Source organism: Myxocyprinus asiaticus, chromosome 29 (assembly GCF_019703515.2).
Source record: "Myxocyprinus asiaticus isolate MX2 ecotype Aquarium Trade chromosome 29, UBuf_Myxa_2, whole genome shotgun sequence".
Lineage (NCBI taxonomy): Eukaryota > Metazoa > Chordata > Actinopteri > Cypriniformes > Catostomidae > Myxocyprinus > Myxocyprinus asiaticus.
In genome coordinates, this window is record NC_059372.1 from 13262769 (window position 1) to 13278168 (window position 15400).

The 15400-nt window shown below is 38.2% G+C and overlaps 1 protein-coding gene across 1 annotated transcript; it reads right to left on the reverse strand.

Annotated features, from left to right (window-relative positions):
• Positions 1–168: 168 nt before the first annotated feature.
• LOC127419906 (serine--tRNA ligase, cytoplasmic) lies at positions 169–15400 on the reverse strand. The gene is made up of 11 exons (XM_051661720.1): positions 15193–15400; positions 12144–12214; positions 11966–12046; positions 9034–9192; positions 7768–7911; positions 5788–5943; positions 5224–5445; positions 3911–4040; positions 1417–1574; positions 1202–1331; positions 169–1075 (listed from the first exon to the last, which is right to left on the reverse strand). Exons 1-11 carry the CDS (start codon positions 15326–15328, stop codon positions 915–917), a joined length of 1548 nt encoding a protein of 515 aa, XP_051517680.1. The 5' UTR covers positions 15329–15400; the 3' UTR covers positions 169–914.

Genomic DNA, 15400 nt, shown 5'->3' on the forward strand with positions numbered 1-15400 from the left:
AAGTAGGTGAATAGCTGTTCTTAATAAAGTGCTCAGTGAGTGTATATTCTAAATATTGCATAATGCAAGTTCCAACTACAATTTATAAAGCTGAAACTGAAAGCTGAAAAAATTATTTAAATGCATTGACAACATTAATGCATTCAAATAATGTGATGCAAAGCTTATTCCAATGACTAGACAATGCTTTCTCCTCCAAGTATTGATTTATTCTCGTAAGCCATCATGCTGACACCTAAAACAAGGCATGTTATTCAAGCACTGTACATATAATAACATTCCCTGTTTTACAGACAAATCACAAGAAACCTCATCTATGAAGAAAAAGACAGAAATGAATGACATTTATAACTGCTCATCCCTTATCAATTTGAGGTATGTGACAATGTGAATGGGAAGTGATAAGTATTTAATTATAACCTTAACATTTACACTTCCATTATGCTTATTTATAGCGCAGATATTATTTATAGGACAGAATATTGAAAGAAAGAGGTCTTTTCATTGCGCAAAACCTATTTCCATTCAGAATAAGCTGAAATACCCTCTTCTAACGTGGCATTGATGCAGTATATCGAAGTATTGTTTATAACCAGGCATATTACCTTCATTACAGTTTTGAATTCAACTGTATCTTAATACAACAATGCCTCAGAAATTACAGAGTCATTGAAGACATTTCTGTTAATTGGATATTTGGATGTCTGTCACACCATCATGCAATTTGAATTGAAGATTTCAATTTTACCACAGACAGCCCCATAAAACTGTCCGAGAAGAAGTAAAATGCAGCAAAGGAGATGACATGGAAGAAATGGAGTGACTGTTTCAGTGGACAATGACAGTGAAGGGGGGGGATAAATTGGAAGTTTCATGAAGAGCCATTGTTATTGCTTTGATAGTAGGGGGCGGGTTTAAGAGTCATCGACTGACATATTCTCTACTTTCTTCTCTAGATCAGTGTCACCGCCCTGCTGTTTCTTCTTCTTGCCTCCTTCCTGTTGTTTCTTCTGCTTCTTGGATGCCTCCTGGTCAATGGGGGCAGGCTTCACAAACTTGATCATTTCTGTTAAACCTGAGTGAATGAACCATAATATTGAGACAGACAGTTAGTGGCTTCTTATTACCAGAAAAAAAAAGATATTTAAAAGTATTTGGTTGTTTTATTTTGTTCCCCCATTATATATACAGCTGTGCTTACCTGGAGGCATGAATGCCCTGAGGGGTTCTGGAACAATGATGCCTTCCTCTGTCTGGAAGTTTTCCAGGATCGCACAGATAACACGAGTGGTCGCGCACATGGTGGCATTTAGCATGTGCACAAACTCAGCCTTTAGGAGGACAGACACGATGGTTAGCTAAAGCAGTCGGAAACATTGAATGAAGATTATCAATCACTCTAAGAACAGTGTGCACCTTGTCCATCATCTTCTTGGTCTGGCCATAGCGAATACGCAGGCGGCGAGCCTGGTAGTCAGTGCAGTTTGAGCAGGACACAAGCTCTCTAAAGGCTTGGGAGCCTGGGAACCAAGCCTCCAAATCCAGCTTTTTACTGGCGGCATGGTTCAATGCACCTGTAAAACAAAAGGGACTATACATATGAACCCTGCGTTCAAACAGCTTTATTGAGGGAAACTGAAAACTTTCAGTGTTTTGCAACAGAAGGTCATCAAACAACCTGTCATTTAGGCCTGTTTCACACCGCACGCAAAAGCAGGGCGTATTTTTTGTCGCCCATATTTACATGTTAGAGCAGGGGATTTCAAACATTTTAACAACCAAATATGATGATATTATAAAGACAACATGGCGTTTAAAATTTTTTATAATTGGCTTTTATTTTGTAATTGAACTGAAGCCAAAAATAATCATTAAAATATGATCTGGAAAATATATACTTTGTATTCAGTTGATGATGTATATTTTTTCTACCTACTATTAGAGTAATGTCTGATGTATAAGCCTGAAGAAAAAACATTTCAATTCAATTTAAATTAATTTATAATCTACAGAATGCAGAATACAACAGCACTTAGAGGTCGACCCATAGTGGATTTTGCAGATACCGACAACTAAGTTGGTGGAAAAGTCAGATAACCGATTAATTGGTTGATCATTTTTTTAAATCTGTTCATAGAATGTTACATTTTCTTAGTCGGCACAGATATAGAGGCCAGAGTAAAAAAATAAAAATAAAAAAAATCCTAGATGGAGTTTATTTTTTTAACCAATAATAATCAGAAAAAAGATTGGGTGCAAAACGTGGGACTTTTAACACTAAACAAGCCAGAAAACACACCGGGGACTCTTATTTTGAAATGACGGAGACTTGGCTCCGTTTCAGTGCTCTATTTTGAATATTTACTAAACTAAGATTTTTATAGCCTATATATTATTATTATTATTATTCACAATAAATAAAGTTGGAGACATGATGCATGTGTTGACGAGGGACGTTACCATGTAGTCACATTTTTCTTTGCATGTCCTAGCTTCAATAATAATAAAAAAAAAAAAAAAAAAAAAAAAAAAACATAATTATCAAAAGGAACACGGAGGAATAAAAAAAAACTATCCGCAACTATCGGCATAGATTTTGGCCACTAACCGATAGTTCCAAAAAGCAACTATTGGCACTGATTGATGTCTAAAAATGATTTATCGTCTACCTCTAACAGTAATAACGTTTATTTATTTTTACAACCTTTTCCAAGGTCCCCATTGTGGGTTTGAAACCCCCTAGGTTAGAGCATGCTCACTATATACAGTATATACTGTACAAGTTTTTTTTTTTTTATAAAGCAGCACAAAATAATGGATTGACCAACAGTTTAACACAGTGACATGCACACAAACACTTTTCTATTCAGAAAATCTGACTGAATTTAGAAGTTTAAGTATAAACGTATTTTATAAACAGTATTTATTATGCAATTTGAGGTTTAGGTTCCGTTCTCTGCGAATTAAGTTACCATTTGGATGTAAATTCGGTCCTCCTCATATAAATTCGTTTTTATGACAATAAAGTGTGTAATAGTTCTAAATGCCACGCACATGGGGCTGGATTCATGAAAATTAAGTTCTAAGAATAAATTGTAAGAAGTTCATAAGAAGGTATCAAGACAAAACAAGAACATTAAGTATTTTCATTAAAACAAAATATTCTAGACTTTTTCTTAGAAAATAGTAATTAAAGAGGCTGTAATCAATTTTATCATTCTGAAGCTTCCATGTGACTGAGCCGTTGAATTAGCCACACCCCCTCATTCCAAAACCCCACCCTCCAAAGATAATTTTGAGACCAAAACGGAGCAAACATGCAGCGTTGTTTGTTCCTGTGGCTGTCAAATTTAACAGTGGCACAATAGCACCCTCAACTGACAAACATTATGAATCATAGTCTCAATGATCTGCTTCAGACAGAACACTATGAGAACGAGCAAAACGATTGACAGGTGAAAAGCGTAAATGTCTGCGGACACATTTTTGTTTGCTGTTTACAAAGTCTACAGCTGTCACAGAGACCGATGAGACATAGCAGGACACTAATTTCATTAATATCTTTCAAGGAGAAGAAAAATGTTTTGCATACTTTTCCATGAAAAAAAAAAAAATCACTTGCTGCACCTTTAAGAAGAATTTTTTTCTTAAGAATGTTTCATGAATATGCTAACCGTTTTATAATTTATGGTATTAATAACATGGTTGTTATTTAAGGAAATCCTTTACGCAGATACCTAGATATAACTGCATTTTCTGTAGAGTTGCAGCTGAGTTATGTAGCAGAAACGCTTATGGTATGAAAGCACACCACGAGCCTGCGGTTTTAGTACCGCTACAGCTTTGTGTACGCACTTCTTTGCCGTATGGTGTGAAACAGGCATTATACTGGAGCTGTTAACAAACAAACCTGACACAATGTTGACGATGCGGTAGGGAATTCCTAATGACTGATAAAACACTTCAGCAGTTCCGATCATTTCATCAAACATCTCCCAGGATTTGTTGTCATGAGGGGAGGCGTACACAAACTGCTCAATCTGTTAAGGTATAGAAACAATTTACAACCACAAAGAATGTGATCTCATAGGTAAACAATGTTATGGATAAAAATAGATTCAGCCTGTTTGCTAGTAATTAATGCCAGGAACCTTTTGAGGAACATATTGTTGACTGACTAAATTGTGAAAATCATGGTTCACTAGGGATCAATTCACAATTAAGGAACTGGAGTGGCCCAGTTAGCATTTTTTGCAAACTGGAGTGAAGGTGATTTTTATTGGATGTGTGAAGTTAGTTCCCCTCAAATTCACACAGGTGTCCTAGCAGAGTAACCACAGATGTTGTTCATGTTCCACTAACAACAGACAACCAGAAAATGTCTAAATACTTTTTGTAAAATGTTTATATTTCTTGTAAATGTCTTTGGTTTGATATTTTGTTATATAATGCAATGACATTCATACGTTCAATAGTTCACCCAAAACTTTTTATTCTCTCATCATTTACTCACATTCATGCAATCCCAGATGTATATGACTTTCTTTCTTCTGCAAAACACAAACAAAGATTTTTAGAAGAATGTCTCAGCTCTGTAGGTCCATACAATGCAAGTGAATTGGGTCCAAAACCTTGAAGCTCCAAAAAGCACATAAAGGCAGCATAAAAGTAATCCATACGACTCCAGTGGTTTCATCAATGTCTTCTGAAGCGATCCAGTTGGTTTTGGGTGACCAAAATGCAACTCCTTTTTCACTGTACATCTCGACATCAGCAGTTCATGATTTCAAGCTCAATTACACTTCCTAGCGCCATCTAGACTTCTGTGCATGTGTCAAGCACTAGGAAGCGTAATCGAGCTTGAAATCATGATCGTGTCAAGAGACTGCAATGGCAATATTTACAGTGAAAAAGTAGTTATATTTTGGTCTGTTCTCACCCAAAACCATCTGGATTGCTTCAGAAGGGATTACTTTTATGCTGCCTTAATGTGCTTTTTCACTTGCATTGTATAGACCTACAAAGCTGAGATATTCTTCTAAAAATCTTAATTTGTGTTCTGCAGAAGGAAAGTCATACACATCAGGAATGGCACAAGGGTGAGTAAATGATGAGAAAATGTTCCAAATACTTAGTGGTGCCAATAAATATTTCTGATCTTTAATACAGCCAAAGATCTAAACAGATACAGCAATTGTATTTTCAAGATTGAACTGCACTGACCTTTTCAAACTGATGGACCCTGAAGATCCCACGCGTGTCTCTGCCGTGAGAGCCCACTTCCTGTCTGAAGCAGGTGGAGAAGCCGGCGTACCGGATGGGGAGGTCCTCTGGCTTCAGCCACTCATCTCTCAGGAAGGCAGCGATTGGCTGCTCTGATGTGGCGATCAAATACTTCTCGTCCACTGTATTGTCATCTGACTTCTCGCTTCCCTTCCCAATCACCTGAGCGATCACATAACAGGAAACTGTGCCATATTAAAATATTTAGGGAGAGGGGTTTGTTCAAATATAGCAATAGTAATAGATATACATACTTTGGCAAGCACACTAATTAGTCATTAGCTGATGCTTTAATCAAAAGCAACATACTACAATTGTTACAAGGGCAGTCTTTCTGGAGCAACCTGATGCACAGTGACTTGATACCCTTTTGCGTTACCAGCCAAGATATGTTTACCACGAAGCCACATCTAATCAAAATGACATGCGTTTGGTGGGTAAAAAAAACAAAACATTGAAACTGTCCAATTAATGGAAGAATAAAGTAACAGATGTTGGACAAACCTTGTAGAGTTCCTCATCAAACTGGCTTAGCTGAGCAACCTCCTGCATAACTTCTTTCCTCATGAAGAAGGGTGTGTAGAGGAGATTGTAGTTCTTGCTGTACAGGATCCGCAATGCATAGTTTATTAAGGCCTGCTCCAGGAAAACTAGAGGCCCCTGAAACAACATTTCAAACGTGAAATGAGAAAATTAGCGTTTTGGGATTTTGTGCTTGTTTGTTTTAAAAAAAACGGCATCAGAAAGGTTGTAAATATTGTGCAATGAGGACAAATGGTTACCACATGCTCAGAATTGGGATGTTACATGGAAAGAGTGCAGTTTTCCAGTTTTACTCTTTGGTTTCCTCACTTGCAGACATCCGATCAAACTTTACTGCTCAAAATGGAAAATGCTACTTACATTTTACCTCAGAGGCTGTGGTAACTGATATTTCTGCATCTTTTAGCACATTTTTAAATCACTGATGAATAATTCAAATGCTTTCCATTACTTTGACAGTCAGGGTCTTTCCTTAATTGAACATATTTTGGCGGCCGCCAAAGCTAAATTTCGGGTCACTGAAGCAAAGTGCTAAATTTGCTTCTCATTTGCGAGTGAAGCCTGGTTTTACGTGTCACGCGAGCCACAGTGATTAGAAAACCGGAGACAGACGCGAGCGAGTGGGGACTTGAGGAGAGAGATAAGATATTCCAAGTGTATTCCAATGGAACAATTCAGGGGATATTGTTCATTGTTCGGGTGACAAGACTACAAGACAGCAGTGACTGTTGTGTTCTTCACAGTGCAATGGCAGAATAAACAGAAAAAGGCAAGAAACTGAAACACAGCACTTTAACAACTGATAACAGTAACATAACCTAGTCACATAATTGGTTACTTACGTAGCTGCAGTCAAGCATTTCTAAAACATTTCTGGCTGTTACAGATTACCATAAAAAGCTGTAAAAATGATAATCATGCGATTACATGGAGGAAATTCTCCAGATTTGAAGCAGAATACTAAAAAAATATCAATTACACACATAAACTCCAAGGTCTTCCTTTATGCCAAATGAATAAACACAAATAATGTTTAGAAAAAATGTCCATGCATCAACTTTAAAAAAAGGACTGATTAAAAGATCAATCTTGGGATTTAAAAACTTGATATTTGATCGTTAAAATTAACAAATGCAATTAACTGGAAATCCAATATTTTTTACCAATATGCTCTTGTTGAATGTTTCTCTAAGGTTATGTTTATACTGCCACTAAGAATCCGATTTTTTGCATATCCAGATTGTATCCAGATGAGTTTTGATAGTCTGGACAGCAAAAACCACATGAAATCTGATTTTCCCGAATCTGATTCAAACCACGTCGGAAGGTGGTTTCAAACGTGATTTAAATCTGATTTTTTCAGATGCATCTCAGTCCGTAAGCTCTGGCTGCTCAAATCGGATTTCAAATGGTATTTTGCATCACTCTTAACGCGACACACAACGATGACGTCAAAAATCGGTGACGGAAATGCCGGAAGTATTCATAAGCCGGCCGTGACTGCAGCACGGAACATCACAATATTTACCAGTCTCCTCCATCGCTGAGTTTTTCTTGTGCGACGGAGGAGTTCTGCACTGCGACTGGACAGGGAGCTTATTTGGAGAGTGAGATGATGCACCTCCCGCATCTGTTTTGAAAGCATCGTCACGTGGGTATGCCTACATCGTTACCAAAGCAACCCAGCAGATAGGTTGGTTATGTCTGAACACGCAAATCTGATTCGATCACTTGCAATTAATAGTGCGGACAGTCTGCCTGAAAAAATCTGATTTGCCTGCAGCCTGAACACAGCCTAAGAGGACCCAGCTGGACAAGAAGACAAGCCCTTGCATGTGTTTTTGCATGGTTAGTATAGATATCAACAAACAATAGTCTGTTTAATGTGTGTTTAGAGCAGATAGTCTGTCAGAGTTTAAATGTGGGTGGGTGACCTCAAACCTTAAGAAAGTATCCTCTGCTACCAGCTACAATTGCTCCTTTTTCTCCTTCATATCCATCCACCATGACGACCAGGTCCACGTGAGAGTACTTCTTCTGCACTGAGCAGTCGCCCCAGGTGCGCTCCACCTTATTATCTGCATCCTGCGAAAGAGGAACATGGCTGTATATTACTGCAACAGTCTCTAGTTAAATACAGCTGATTAACCATTTCTTCTCTTCCTCTAATGTGCCTTTTGTTGTAGCCAACAAGTGTGCAAGTGGTATATAACCAGACTGACACTACCTGCCCCCTTAAACTAAGAGTTTCATTATTTGCATTCTTGGTGTCTAGATACACTAGTAGGTACATTTCAATATATTCCAGCTATTCAAAAGTTCACATTCTCTGTAAAACTGGTTAGAATATAAATATTTAAGAAATTGTTTACACAAAAATGAAAATCCTGTCATCATTTACCCTCATGACTTATTTCTTTCCTGTAGAACACAAAAGGAATTATTTAAAGCAGAATGTCCAAGCTTGCCTTTAACTGTATGGAAAACAGCTTGGTGACCACACCTGTAAAACAAGATTCTCATTGAATAACGGCTTAAAATATCAGTCTGTTCCTCACATAAAGCTATCATATGGCTTCAAAAGACATGGAACATAGTCCACGAGTCTCATGGACTACTCTTATGATGCCTTTATTGTGCTTATTTGGCCCTTTTTGGAGGTTGATGCCCCTGGTCACCACCTACTTTCATTGTATGAAAGAGAGCAGTGTGAACCTTCTTCAAAACATCTCCTTTTGTGTTACCCAGAGTCATGTGGGTTTGGAACGTCATTTGCAGAAAGTAAATGATGACAGAACTTTCATTTTTGGTGAACTATCCCTTTTAAAACATGGCAAACATTTGCTTCTCATTTGCGAGTGAAGCCTGGTTTTACGTGTCACACGAGCCACAGTGATTAGAAAACCGGAAACAGACGCGAGCGAGTGGGGACTTGAGGAGAGAGATAAGATATTCCAAGTGTATTCCAATGGAACAATTCAGGGGATATTGTTCATTGTTCGGGTGACAAGACTACAAGACAGCAGTGACTGTTGTGTTCTTCACAGTGCAATGGCAGAATAAACAGAAAAAGGCAAGAAACTGAAACACAGCACTTTAACAACTGATAACAGTAACATAACCTAGTCACATAATTGGTTACTTACGTAGCTGCAGTCAAGCATTTCTAAAATATTTTTACAAACATGTGCACTTGTTAAAACTCACCTCATCATTGCTAATGGGCACAGAGGGGTGTAAAAGGTTTCCAATATCTCTCAGGTACTCAAAGCGTTCCGCCTCCAGCTTTAGTCGATCACTGTCTGTCTTCTGCACCGCTTCATCCACCAGTAACCGCACCTTTTTGATCTGAGTCACCGTGAGGGGCTGCCAGGGAAAGGATGAAGAATTATCGGTCTAAATGATCTCACATCACAGATAGTGGATTATTGCTTCATAGGTTTAACTTCGTAGTTTTGCCAGGAATTCAAGATATTATGATGGTTGTGATTTCCAAAACTGATGGCATGAGAGCCCCGCGACAACTTTGCCATCAGATTGCTCAAGTCTGGTGTTTCTATACAAATTTTGTGAGACAGAATTACACAACAAAAGATAATCTATAAATCAAACTCCAGCCAACAGGCGGAATAAACACAAACAACGTGTAGATTCATCCACATAATTGTCCCGAAGGTGTGTTTCTCCACAAAACATACTCCAGCCACTAGGCGGAACCAGCACAAAAAAACAAAAACAAAAAGGCACTCAGTTTTCTCGGACAGTCAAACAAATGTTCAGTGAGCTGGCCCATTCGGCTGCCACATGAGTGCAACAAATGATCTAATCACTCCAATGTCTTGCAAGAAATACTTCACAAAACAAACTCCAGCTAATAGGAGGCATAAGCACAAAGCGCGTGCAGATTTATCCACAAAACTGTCCTGAAGGAGTGTTACTACACAAAACAAACTCCAGCCGCTAGGCGGAACCAGCACAAAAAGAAACAAAAAAGGCACTCAGTTTCCTCGAACAGTCAAGTGAATGTTCAGTGAGTCGGTCCACTTGGCTGCAACGTTAGTACCACAAAATAACTTACTCCATTGACTTTATGAAGGACATCGCTTGCTGTGGGCATGTGAAAGTTTTACAGCCATCCTTAGCGTCTATTCTCAATTTGGCCAGGAAAATCAGTGCAAAAGCGACCTTCCGTTGATGTAAGTGTTTCTTGCATTCCTTGAATCGATCACGTTTCTCTCTTATCGAATTCACAAAGTCTGGGAACAAGAAAATGCTGTGGTTCTTCCAAAAAAGCCTTCCTTTACTCCTCGCGTAACACAAGATCTTTATCGGATGATCTTAGAAATTTGGCCAGAATTGATCGGGGCATGTCTCCCTCAGTAGATCGCTGAGCCGGAACCCTGTGAGCTCGCTCAATTTACATCTTATGGCCTGTTATGTCAAGCAGATTCGGAAAGAGCCCGTCCAGGAAATTTCACCATATCCTGACCCTCTTCGGCCTCAGGAATTCAGACGATTCGGACGTTATTCCGCCGGCTACGGTTCTCCATGTCCTCCAACTTCTCCCAGACACGCTCCAAATCTTTGGTCACTAGCAGATTAGCAGATAATTTCCTCTCTGTTGACTCCAGATAATCGATCCGTTTCTCGACATCCCCCACTCTTGTAACAACCTAAGAGAATTTCGTCTCCATGGCAGTGATCAATCGACGTATTACAGCAAGATCCTCCAAGTCAGCATTGCCGACATGTTCAACATCTCTCGCAGAATTTCCCTAATTTCTCCGATCAAATCGGCTCTCTGGCTCGAGGCCTTTTGAGGATGTCAGCTTGAGTACGTAAGTGTGTTTTAATGTCTCCAGAGCCCGAAGATTTTGAATTCTTTGACATATTGTCCTCCTAGAACAGGTATGGAACAGAGTGTATCGAATCTCACCGGTTTGTCATTAATAGTGTTAAAACTAGCCAAGTGCGCAGGGCTCGCCGTTCACACATCAGAACCTCTCATGGCGTCATGTGACTTCCACAATTAGGCTGCTTTAGTTAGGTCTGCCAGAACCAGAAACATCCATCATGATCTATAAATCTGCATAAAATGTAATGGCATCTACGCTAACATTATTCTATTCGTTTCCATGTCTCAACCTCAGGATTCATATCCCGAGGTTACCAGAGCCTGCCAGTTCCTGCTTGGTGTCGGACTCCACTGCTACGTGTCACTGAGAGATGACGACAAACTACAGCCAGTGCTAGCCAGACATCACTTCAGTTTTTTTTACTTCAGAGGATGAACTGATGCCAAATCCAGCTGTAAGACATCAGATACTTCATATGCCACTGCCTGAACCTTGGACTTATGATGGATCCCACCAAACCTCACCGAATGACCTGCAGATTGAACTGCGATGCACCTCATCATTTATCTCTGCCTGTTCACCTCTGTCTATTGATGGACTACACTCTTGAAATGGAACACATAGACTATCATTTAACTGCCAAAAAAAGCCTTCATCAGCCAACTAACAAAGGACAATTAATCTATTTGAACTTCTGCAGTTAATCCAGGACTTCAAAGACATTAGTATTTAATCTTTAAATTCATAAAAAAATCTTTTCTTTTTCTTTTTAAAACACTGGACCTTAACGCTTACTTAATTTACAAATTTAAAACCATGACTTGCACTGCACACAAATAACTAATATTGGCATTATATTCATGTTGTTTAGCCAGAGGGGAACTGGCCCCCACAGTGAGCCTGGTTTCACCCAAGGTTATTTTTCTCCATTAACCAACATCTTATGGAGTTTTGTGTTCCTTGCCACTATCGCCTTAAGCTTGCACACAGGGGTTCTAAATACATTTAATTTCTATACACATTTCACAATCATATTTAATCAAACTACACAATGATCACTGTAAGACATTATAGATATTACAGTTTAATTTTTTTTTGTTTTTATTAATTGCATGATTTTCTGTAAAGCTTCTTTGAAACGACAAGTGTTGTGAAAAGTGCTATAAAAATAAAAATGACGACTTTTCTAGGAAACGTCAGTACCTGACAAGTTTGACAACCACTACATACCACTACTTATTTAATAAATAAGTCTACCAATAAACTGAGCATGCGTTACTCACTGATAATGTTTCTGCATTGAGGGCTTCCAAGTTCTGTGCCTCTTCTGGAAGAGTCTCATCATCACCAACTGGCCCTTTCTTCTGCAAAATAATAATAAAAAAAAAAAAAAACAGGAGAAACATCATAAGATCAAAGGCATGCCGCATATTACTCCACTACTGGCAATGCTCTACATACCTTCATTTTTTCGCCAATGGCCTTGCTGCACAGATTCTTGGCCTTGTTTAGATTATCTGCAGTAAAGCGACCTGGGGCAATAATAAAAATAAAAACATTAATACATGACATTGATATGCTGGCAAGATTAATTATACAGTCTTAACTTTAGAAATCACCTGGAGCTACAACTATTAACAACTATCAACAATTAATTTTGGCAAACAAGTTTGAGTAAAAAAAAAGTTTCTTTATATAGTTGTATTTCTCATAATATTAAGCATGACTTTGGCTCCCACTTCCAATATACAAAACACAAATACAGAAACACATTAGAGATGGGTGATATGACCAAAATCTTATATCAAGATATGAGTAATTTTATAATCACGATAACGATATACATCACGATTAAGTAATTTTTTGGGGGGGAAATCAGTAAAAATTCGTTAATATATGAAATAACTACATTGTAATGCCTATTTTTGGATAATTCCTTCAGTTAATTAAATACTTCCTCTTATATAATTTTCTTTATATTTGTAACTTGACAATAGTCCAAGTAAAAGTTTTTGAAAAAAAAAAAAAACACTAAAAAATTGAAACCATTCATACCAATCAAAATTTTACATTTTCCCACATTTCAGTCTATGTTGTTGACCAATATTATTATTATTATTATAAACTTTCCTCAAGAAACCCCAAGATCTTCCCAAAGCACTTCAACAAAGAAAATAATGTATAAGTTAACAAAAAATCCAACAAAAATAATCACTTCTGGCAGTAAATATCCAAAATTATGCAAATATTTCTTGCGGAAAATAAATATTCAATAAATATAAATACTTCTTGCAAAAAATTAAAAAATATGACTGAATTAATGCTGTCTTTTGGCTTTACTAATATTATTTTGCATGCTTCACTTGAGGTAAAACAAATTGCTTTTATTAGGAGGTATCATGTGTCAGTTTGCAGATTACATTTTTTCTGCTCTGTGTTGTCTTTACATGGTTGTGACCATAAAGCTCTATTTTGGTCTCGTCACTCCAAATTACAGTGTGCCAGAAGCTGTGAGGCGTGTCAAGGTGTTGTCGGGCATATTGTAACCAGGCTTTTTTGTGGCATTGGCGCAGTAAAGGCTTCTTTCTGGCAACTCGACCATGCAGCTCATTTTTGTTCAAGTATCATCGTATTGTGCTCCTTGAAACAACCACACCGTCTTTTTCCAGAGCAGCCTGTATTTCTCCTGAGGTTACCTGTGAGTTTTTCTTTGTATGCCGAACAATTCTTCTGGCAGTTGTGGCTGAAATCTTTCTTGGTCTACCTGACCTTGGCTTGGTATCAAGAGATCCCTGAATTTTCCACTTCTAAATAAGTGATTGAACAGTACTGACTGGCATTTTCAAGGCTTTGGATATATTTTTATATCCTTTTCCATCTTTATAAAGTTTCATTACCTTGTTATGCAGGTCTTTTGACAGTTCTTTTCTGCTCCCCATGGCTCAGTATCTAGCCTGCTCAGTGCATCCACGTGAGAGCTAACAAACTCATTGATTATCTATACACAGACACTAATTGCAATTTAAAAAGCCACAGGTGTGGGAAATTAAACTTTAATAGCCATTTAAACCTGTGTGTGTCACCTTGTGTGTCTGTAACAAGGCCAAACATTCAAGGGTATGCAAACTTTTGATCAGGGCCATTTGGGTGATTTCTGTTATCATTATTATTTAAAAAGGAGCCAAACAACTATGTGATAATAAATGGCTTCATATGATTACTATCCTTAAATAAAAGACAGTTTTTTGCATGATCAGTCATATTTTCAAAATCAATGCCAAAATTTAAAATTTTCTGCCAGGGTATGCAAACTTTTGAGCACAACTGTATTTACATGTAATCGAGTACTAGTTTTTTGTTGGTTAGAGTACTCGACTACAAAATTACTCGAAAATGCCCATCCCTAGTGACCACATCACATTTGAGGTGTGAACACTATCCATCCTGAATCCATCCCAGACAACAGCGAAGCGCCACCCCTCAAATATTTGAAGCTCAGGTTAATACAGGAAAACCACTAAAATAACAGATTACTCTGCTTGAAATGTGCTTAGATTGAATCTCAGCCGCCGTTGTTTTTCGCTCTTTCTTTGTCTGATTACTTTATTTGCCATTTATTACCATGTTAAACACGTTGAAATAATGATTGATGTCATCATGAAACCAGAGACCCTCCACTCGAAATCCGAACACAAGTGGTCAGAGGAGATGCATTTAAGCGGCTAGGTGTGAACAGCGATGAGTCTCGCCTGACTACATGTGATCGAACCACCCGAGACGCATCCTAATACCAGGTGTAAATGGGTTCTTTGTCCAAACGGACAGATTGGATTTCAATCATTGTCATTGTATAGAAAGGGTAGCATCAAAACTCTTCGAAATTTCTCCTCGTGTTCCAACAGAGGAAAGTCATTGGGGTTTGGAACAACATGAGTGTGAGTAAATGCTTGCAGAATTTTCATTTTTGTGAACTATCCCTTTAATAATGAGACATTTATTAGACTTAAAATTTTCCAAACTGTCATTTTCTAATATTTCACAGTGGCTGCATAGTCAAGAGCAGGTTAACAGCACTGACAGTCCGCAGCTCCACCTCTGTTTCATTATAGAGCAATGATTGCATCAGATCCAGCCAAGTGATGCTGCGACAACTGTTTAATCAATAAACCTCTCTGTTATCTATCACACAAGAATAACACCTGATTTAAACACATAATAAAGTCAACAGCAAATAATATTCGTTATAAAATAATGTATAGCAGTTTTAACACGGTCTATGACAGCTGGGTTATCTGTTAGCGTCAGTGCTACATGCTACTTCAATGATTAAGCCGGCAGTAAAGTTTTTCTGACTAAATTAGACATTTTACTACTTTATTATGCGGTATAGCACCTTTAAAATGCAGTGCTCATAATCAAATCGCCAGATCTGTAAACAAATAAAAGTGTTACAATCTGTTCTCATTCACAGGCTGCCATGTGTTTTAGTAGCTTTAGCATTAGCACTCACATTTCCTCCATTCTGTGTCCGCCTGGACCAGTTTATCCACCAGAGACACATCTTTAAAACGTTTCCTCTGGGTCTCCCTCACGATTTCAGGATCGCCGCCTTTGTCGGTGCGAAACAGGTCTAAATCGAGCACCATAGTGGCTGCGGACCAGGTGTGCGGTGCGGGTGAATGAAGGAAAGGAAGGAAATTCGGAAAGTGTGGCGGACG

What these genes read in the sequence shown, in the direction of transcription:
- LOC127419906 (XM_051661720.1), bottom strand. Translation starts at nt 15,328, where the DNA reads ATGGTGCTCGATTTAGACCTGTTTCGCACCGACAAAGGCGGCGATCCT. An exon ending in GGGTCCATCAGTTTGAAAAG is followed by an intron (nt 4,041 to 5,223) that starts GTCAGTGCAGTT and finishes ATACCTTAACAG; the next exon opens with ATTGAGCAGTTTGTGTACGC. An exon ending in CATCGTCAACATTGTGTCAG is followed by an intron (nt 1,575 to 3,910) that starts GTTTGTTTGTTA and finishes TTTGTTTTACAG; the next exon opens with GTGCATTGAACCATGCCGCC.